General features: G+C 33.1%; 1 protein-coding gene across 1 annotated transcript in view; it reads right to left on the bottom strand.

Moving 5' to 3' along the window:
* Positions 1 to 255: 255 nt before the first annotated feature.
* Positions 256 to 8,365, bottom strand: part of LOC132745505 (NADPH oxidase 5-like) — a 44,593-nt gene continuing 36,483 nt past the window's right edge. Inside the window, exons 13-19 of the mRNA XM_060734456.1 lie at positions 7,579 to 7,770; positions 6,526 to 6,658; positions 4,695 to 4,808; positions 4,222 to 4,259; positions 2,178 to 2,276; positions 1,532 to 1,741; positions 256 to 555 (exon numbers count right to left, since the gene is read on the bottom strand). Coding sequence (XP_060590439.1) covers positions 271 to 555; positions 1,532 to 1,741; positions 2,178 to 2,276; positions 4,222 to 4,259; positions 4,695 to 4,808; positions 6,526 to 6,658; positions 7,579 to 7,770 — 1,071 coding nt within the window. The 3' untranslated portion in view covers positions 256 to 270. The remainder of the gene's footprint in view (positions 556 to 1,531; positions 1,742 to 2,177; positions 2,277 to 4,221; positions 4,260 to 4,694; positions 4,809 to 6,525; positions 6,659 to 7,578; positions 7,771 to 8,365) is intronic.

Genomic DNA, 8,365 nt, shown 5'->3' with positions numbered 1-8,365 from the left:
TTATTTATGATTACAATTATGTGTTGTCATCATGACATTCGACTTGGGGAATAGTTGCGGTTAATCTCACGGTATGCTAATTTATGTTAATTGCATACTATATTTCAGGCGGAAGGTCCCTAAAAATCAGTATAAGTCTTAGCAACAGAATTTTGTACATATCAAATGGCAAAAAGTAGTGAGGAACAATGTGGCATATAAAGACTGAACCCTTAGAGCCGGAGATTCAATTTACAAATGAATGCAAAGATAATTGTTCAGCTGAAAATTCTATCTTTCTGTGCATTTAGTGAAATATATAAAAGTGCAACTTAATACCAAAATGCCTAATGCTCTAAAAAAGAAAAAGAAATGGGCGAATGTTAAAAAAGGGCATACTTGTAGTCCAATGCCTTTCATGTCGGTCTTTTTCTGCGCGGCTGTCATGTACATATGCATCTGAATACTATTTTCTAAGATACCATGATGACTGCTTTGCTCCAACTCAATCTGATTAAGCAGCGTTAAGAACCATTCAAAGCTTTTCTGGTCTCTGTTTATCCATATGAAATCAACCTAAAGCAAGAGAAGAGATAAAAAGATGACAATGTCAACAAAAGAACAGAAGACTGCCTGTTTTCTTTGTATGAATATTTTCATTTAAAATATTACTAAATTCAATCATATAAATTATTCCATCGAGTTTAAAGAAATAGAACAAACTGATATGCATGATCGAAAATATTCACAGTACCAGTATTTAAAATCAGCCTTAACGATGATGCCAACAAAGTCAAGGAAAAAGAGAAGTCTGTTGTAACATCACTTAAATGTTTACTATTTTTTCATTCCGAAGAAACAAAAGCAATGGAAAGATAATTATTTCGGGAGCAAATCCTGAAAGGTTTATTTAAAACCTGTTTGTCTCTCACCACTGATTCAGAAATTAGAATGGGATATAATTTGTCATTCACGTACGAAGATATTTGTAATTAATAACGATCCAGGAAAGTCTGTCATGCCGGCAGACCAACCAAATATGTGTTAAAATTGGCGTAAAAATTTAGCTATCTAATCAAACAATCAAACAAACATGTTGACAGACACGTTTACTTACGATAACCAAGAGATTATCTGACTCATGAATTGAAAGTGAAACGAATTGGAGTAAATTTTCAAACCAAATATAAATGGAAACTTTACGTTTATCTGATATACGTTTTAAAGAATTATTGGCAATTTATAGTTACCTACTTAGCAAGTTCAGTAGTGAAATGGTAACATAATTTTATGATAATAAAGATACTCCAGAACAAATGTGGGGTTTTCCCATCTAATCCCAGGGTACAGAGAATAAACGAAACACGTTGATCACTCCTTTTGTTGTAAACGGAAGTGCACCACAAAGCTTAAAAAGTAAATCGAATGTTTGTACCCTGGGATTAGATATAGGCAAATTCCACATTTACGTGTTGCAGATGTATCGAACAGATAAAAGTATTCAAATGCAAATGATGTTGTTTAAAATATCAAAATATCTTAAAATACAAACCTTTTTCAGTTTCATACCAGCCATTTCTTCTTCAGGATACCATATGTGCTCACACTGTGGACATTTCTGCCGGACAGCATTAAATCTGTACCATACACTTTGTAAAATAGACGCCATAGGTGTCACACCAATTCCTGCTCCAACAAGGACGGCATGTTCCGTGTCGAATACCTCACGTGTTCCCGTTCCATATGGACCATCAATGTAACACTAGCAAGTTAAATAAGCATTATTACTCTACTGTGAATGGACGTATATCAATGATGTATTTGTTAATTAAAATGACCATTTTATGCAAACATAATTATGTAATACTAAAAGCGACAACGTTTGAAATGACGTCGCAATTAATAACAAAACTTCAGACCGCTCAAGCCGCTGCTAGAGGGCGTGAGGGATGTTGCATGTTTGTATAATCCCTCATGTACAGACTCAATCAAACCGAGTCTACAATTGTGTTGTTTAAATGTTTCCGAGGGATAATCCTATTCAAGATATTTAAATATGGCAACTTCTGGAGTGGTGAAACAAGTTAGAATCATTATGGTTTTTATATATTATGATGTAAAAATATTACTGTTAATTACTGTAAGAGTATTTTTGGAATTTTATTGAATATCTTTCAGATTATTGTCTTCACAATTACCTTGACGTTTACAAGCTTATGTTTTTGTTTAGTTTTCTGGCCACGTCGTGATGCCCCTCTAGAAGATTTAGAGAGATTCACCGTACGTCTTGAGTATGCCTGTAACAGAAATCTGTAGATATATGATTTATTATAAAGACAAGTTTTAATGAGTGTAGGTTCAATACTGAATTTAACAAACGAGCCTGTGGCGAGCATAATCTTATATAATATCTTAAATACAGTAATGAACCTACACGAATATAATACTAGTATTCTATTTTTATCACTCGCTCAACAAATGTCTGCTGAAATAAAATAACCTTTTTTCCTCAAACGCCCTTGTATTGTAATGCTATCATCTAGTAAGCCTGTACGATTTTTATACAGACACAAATGATATTAATACTTTTTAAAAGTAAATGCTTACAGAAACAGATAGGGTTGTCTAACAAATATGCATTTTTGTACAATCTGAAATCGTTTCAATCGAGAGAATTGTATTTAAATGCATGACACATAAATCTATCTAGGTGACATTCTAACTATGAAATAAATATAACATAAATCTAAAAAAAAAACGTGCTGAATTGGTGGCTCAGAAATCATTTAAAACGAAAGACGTGGGTCACATTAACGCTCTACATAACAGTTGTAATTGTTAAATAAAATCAAAGTACATGAGAAATCTGATCAAAGGTGATTTTCGAATTATAAAAAATAATAACAATATAATTCTAATTCGTACTTGAGCAACAATTTTAATGACATAATTTAATAAAACGTCTTTTATATACAAGCTGGTTTTAAAGGTAACTGCGTTATGTAACACTACTGTACTGATCAGGGAAGTTAACTTGTTTAAATGAATCAATTATAACCTCATCAGTATAGTCTTAAAGTTTGCTTTCAGTATTTTTATGAATCGGCATTCAAAAAATTGTTAACTTCATATTTTTTAATGTTTTTTTTTTATGATTTAATTAATTATCATCGCACTAAATTTTGACGCGTATGCATGTATGTTGTAGTTGTTGGGTTTGTGTTGTAAGTGACGACATATGCAGGTTAAACTGAATGAAAATCCTTAGCCTTCCGGCAGCTACAAAATCTACTCACACAACCAGTGCAGACCAAAATCAGACGGCACGGCACGCCCGTGCAGTTATATCATGGCTTAAACGGTTCACTTTTCAGCCTGTTCCATTTTCTTTAAAAAAATATTTTCAAAGATGAATGGCTTTGACCAAAATGAAAGATGGACAAGTCCATTTTACATATCAAGCGTGGCAACGCGTAAACATTCGTAATAACTATATAGATATAAATAACAAAACAAATCGCACCTAGATTGAAAACAAAATTGTTGATGAAGACAACTAAACAACGAAAAACTTATTGATTTTCTAAAATAAATTGAAGTGAAAAAAAGAAAAAGAAACAAACAAATTAATTGTAAGTTAAGGTGATACAAAGACCTGTTCGGTTTGCTTGATGTAAGAAAATAATAGACGATGAAATTGGTGGACATTTTTCAACAAGTAAGTAACAGTTTAAAACGTTAATTATACCAAACATCCAAGTAAAAGAAAATATCAATAACTTAAATAATAATATACTAGTAGTTAATGTATGTAGAAAGTTAAATTATAAGATGGTGGGTAGATGTCCGTCTTTAAATTTTCTTTTGAAACAATACAAATCAGGATCGAAGATTATAATCTTAGTTTTTTGCTAATCTAAAACACATATGCCAGGTATTTGATCGGTCAGAAATCGGGACAGAATATGCACTGACCAATAAAAATCCTTGTTGGACAAACCTCAGAAAATACGTTAATAAAATATTGAGGGTTGGTCTTCAATGTAAAATAATAGGACATGATCGACTTGATTTATTGTTTAATTTTCTGTTTTTCAAAAGGCTACGAATATACATAAATATGGTTTACGAAAAACAACAGTAAAAGATGAAATGATATCTTTTATAAATGTTATGCTAAGTATATAATGAAAGCGTTTGTGGAAATGTGTACAGAATAATAAGAAAAAAGTTACTACATACCCTTTCAAAATTTTCGAACTTTCTACTTGCTTTCCTTCCTGTAAAAGTGTATGTTATACAGTTATTGGAAAAGCATTATGATAAATAGCTAAATGAAGAGGTGTCGCAAAAATATATCTACTATTAGCTCTCCTTGACAGATAAAACTGGAAAAGAGAATATCAAACGGAATGACAGATAACACAAAAATAAGCGATATATAACACACTTAATTTTCTACAGTTTGTTAGTAAGACAAAATGGGCGGTGTTGCATCTCTTATGCCCCCTATAGCACCGCCTGAAACAGTATTTAATTATCAGCAAAACCAAAGAGAGCATGCAACGGTTTAAATTTTTGTCACTTTCAGTTCTCTGTTGAGATTATTTTTGTTTTTATTTTATATTCACTGTGGTAATAAATCAAAGGGGACAGATTTTTTAAAATGCTTTTTTTTTTTTTTTACATAAACTAGATCTATTACTGTAACTTACTATCATTTAATTTCGCTAAGTCATCTTCTGTATCCGGGGCCTCCATCTCGTCAAAATGTTTGTATAGTTTATTAGTCCAGTGACCAGCTGATCTCACGTGCAACCAGATATAACCTGAAAAAAGTTTGCACATTTGTACTGTTTGGAAAATGTAAGTATATTTTATTAATCATTTATAATCAATATCGATGATATTTTTACAGAGCTGTCCCGGGAATTGTGTAAACTATTCAACAATGTTATTTCTAAATGTGTTCCATCGTCTTAGCATACATTACCATAACTCTATACAAGTTTTGTTTAAAAAAAATGAGTACCGCTCCAGCCGGTGCTGGGGGGGGGGCATGAGGGATGTTGCACCTTTTCATTACCCCTCATGCACAGACTCAATCAAACCGAGTCTGCAGTTTTCATGTAATTTTTTTGTGATTTATTAGCTCGACTATTCGATAAGAATAAGTAGAGCTATTGTAGTCACCCGAGCGTCGGCGTCGGCGTAACCACTTATGTTAAAGTTTTTGATTGTGTTTTGTTTGTTTTGAGTTTAACGTCACATCGACACAGTATAGGTCATATCGCGACGTTTCAGCTTTACTGATGGAGGAAGACCTCAAGGTGCCCTTCCGTGCATTATTTCAGGCACGAACGGGTACCTGAGTAGAACCATCGACGTTCCGTAAGCTAGCTGGATAGCTTCTACACATGAAAGAATCCAAAGTCCCTGTCGGGATTCAAACCCACAGCGGTGAGGGGCAAGTGGTTTGAAGTCAACGACCTTAACCACTCGGCCTAAAGTTTTTGTAATACCTCAAATATTTTCAAAGTCCATTGACATATGGCTTTGAAACTTTGCACACATGTTCACCATCATGACCCCAACCTGTAGACAGGAGGAGGTAACTGTATCAAGTATTTTGACAGAATTATGCCCCTTTTTCGACTTAGAATTTTTGTTAAAGTTTTTGTAATACCTCAAAATATTTTCCAAGTCCATTGACATATGACTTTGAAACTTTGCACGCTTGTTAACCATCATGACCCCAACCTGTAGACAGGAGGAGGTAACTCTATCGAGCATTTTGACAGAATAATGCCCCTTTTTCGACTTTTAATTTTTGTTAAAGCTTTTGTAATACCTCAAATATTGTCAAAGTCCATTGACATATGGCTTTGAAACTTTGCACACTTGTTCACCATCATGACTTCAACTTGTAGACAGGAGAAGGTAACTGTATCAAGCATTTGACAGAATAATGCCCCTTTTTCCACTTACAATTTACATTTAAGTTTGCATACCACCTCAGACATTTTCATATTCTATTGACATCTGGCTTTGAATTTGCCCTTTTGTTAACTTAAAAAATTTTTTAATATCAAGCACTAGGAATAATTGATCGTTGTTGTCCTACCGACAGCTCTTTTGCTTCCGAAGGATCACAGCGACAATATGAAATTTGCAGGATATGAAGGGTGCAAATATATTATCAGATTAATGGTAATGAAAAAAAAAGCTTAAATCTCTATAATTTCAAGAACAATATCAAACTTTATAGAATTGTTTGCTTACAGACTTACTCAGGCATCAAGAATATTGCGGGCTCTCCTAGCTAATACACTTTGATAATTCCAGCTTCGAAAATAAGCGTAAAAGGTTAATACAAATATTGTTAACGGTTGTAGGAAGAAAATGTGTAAGCAGCTTCGTAACTTGGTCAGTAGAGCTACGAAACTGTATTCTGAGGGTCCCGGTTTGAACCCCTGTTCGACTTGACTACCTCTAACAATTTACGGATTCACTAGTATCAAAAACGAAGAAAAATTAACACGTTACCTTCCATTTCAGGAGCTGAACTTATGGTAAACGGATGCCACTCGTAGGCTGCTATATCGGGAATTTGAATAAATATATAATCACCCGGTTGATACCGGAAATTAATTGGCCGAGTAATGACGAGATGAGTAACCTGTAAAAAAGAAGGTAATGATAGCCTTTTATATACATGTATACCTGATTTTGATATGGATGAAACTATTGATATATTCCAACAGTGTTGTTTTCTTGAAAAAGATTATACATGTATTGCAAAACCATTTATATCGGAAGGCGGCCTATAGCTTTTCTAAAGGTTGAATGTGTTATTTTGTATAGCTTTTCTAAAGGTTGAATGTGTTATTTTTCCTACAATTGTAAAATAAAAAGAATGAAGATAGAAAGAATGAAATTTGGTGACGATTAAATACATAAACAACAAGGATAACCCTCGATACCTCTCTATGTTTAGTAAAGTCCGGTGTGCTACATTTAGAAACAAACGGTATAAATAGCTCTCAAACGCTGTTTAGAATCGTTGTTTCTTTATAAGACAGGATAGCTACTCACATATATTTAACAATCTACTTTCCTCTTGAATATGTATGTGTGATTAATATGTAAAACATCTACATGAATAAAGACTACTGCAAACAATATACATGTAAGTACTTGTGTTTTCTAAAGTTTTGCTTATATTCATATACTACATTTATTGTCAAGATATACTTATTACATTGTTGATGCATTTCAAAAAGGGGCCTACGTGGCCCATTCGTTAATGTCTGCGACTTCAATCACTTATTCCTCGTCGCTGTTGGCTCGAATCCCGTGTTGGAATTGGGACTCGCTCATGCGAGGAAGCTATCAAGAAAGCTATTGGAAAGTGGGAGATTATTCTCAGGTACCTGCTCTTGCTTGTAATAATGCACAGTCTTCCTCTAGAAATAAAGCAGGAAAGTCACGATATGACCTTAAAGATTATTCGGCGTGACTTGAAATTTAATAAGATCAACGTTCAGCGTTTCAATGGCGTATCAAATTAAAGAAAATTCCAAAATAAGTAAAACTTACGCCAGAGGGAAGCAGATTAACTTCCTCTATGAATGTTTCCCCAAATCTCGCCATCTTAATGAACTTTGACCTGGAAATCTTCTCCATAATAAAGAGTACTCCAGGAACAATAAACCATTTCCAGAAATGTGGGCCGTGAAGAAGAACGAGGATCCAGAATACCACGTACAACATGTGTGTCCAATAAAACACCTGGGTGAAATTTATTTAATATCAGTTATACATACATGTATATGTCTAATGAAGGTCCTAATAACAATTTGGTTTAAACGATATTCATTTCTTCTTCCATATTTACAAACAAAATTACAATGCATAAAATGCATTCAGGATTGAGTAAAAAGCTTAAAGCTTATATAAAACTCTCTCCTGTAAAATCACTTTATACGTTTGCCTCCAAAAATAAAGTCCTAAAATCATAGCCTTTAAAATCAGGTCTACATATTCCTCCATATAAGGTCCTAAAATCACTTTATCTAAAATCGATTCTGCATTTACATAAAAAAAATCAAATTAAGACCTTAAATCTATTTACTTTAACTATATATGCTCCTAATTATCAATTTATCTAAACTCAATTTTATGATTGCCACCTTTTAAAATCCTAAAATGAATCTTTTTACACCAAATCCTCGTATGTTTAAAAATATAATTACTCAAATCAAAACTTTTTTAATTTGATTTTTACATTATAAGTAAAACAAAATACATATCATCAATTCCAAACCGTTTAAAGTAATGACTCCGATTCAAAACTATCTTATATTTTAAAGCGCATTAAAAGACC

The sequence above is a fragment of the Ruditapes philippinarum genome, unplaced genomic scaffold (assembly GCF_026571515.1).
Source record: "Ruditapes philippinarum isolate M1 unplaced genomic scaffold, ASM2657151v2 ctg7853_1_1_1_1, whole genome shotgun sequence".
Lineage (NCBI taxonomy): Eukaryota > Metazoa > Mollusca > Bivalvia > Venerida > Veneridae > Ruditapes > Ruditapes philippinarum.
This window is presented reverse-complemented; position numbering and strand designations above follow the sequence as displayed.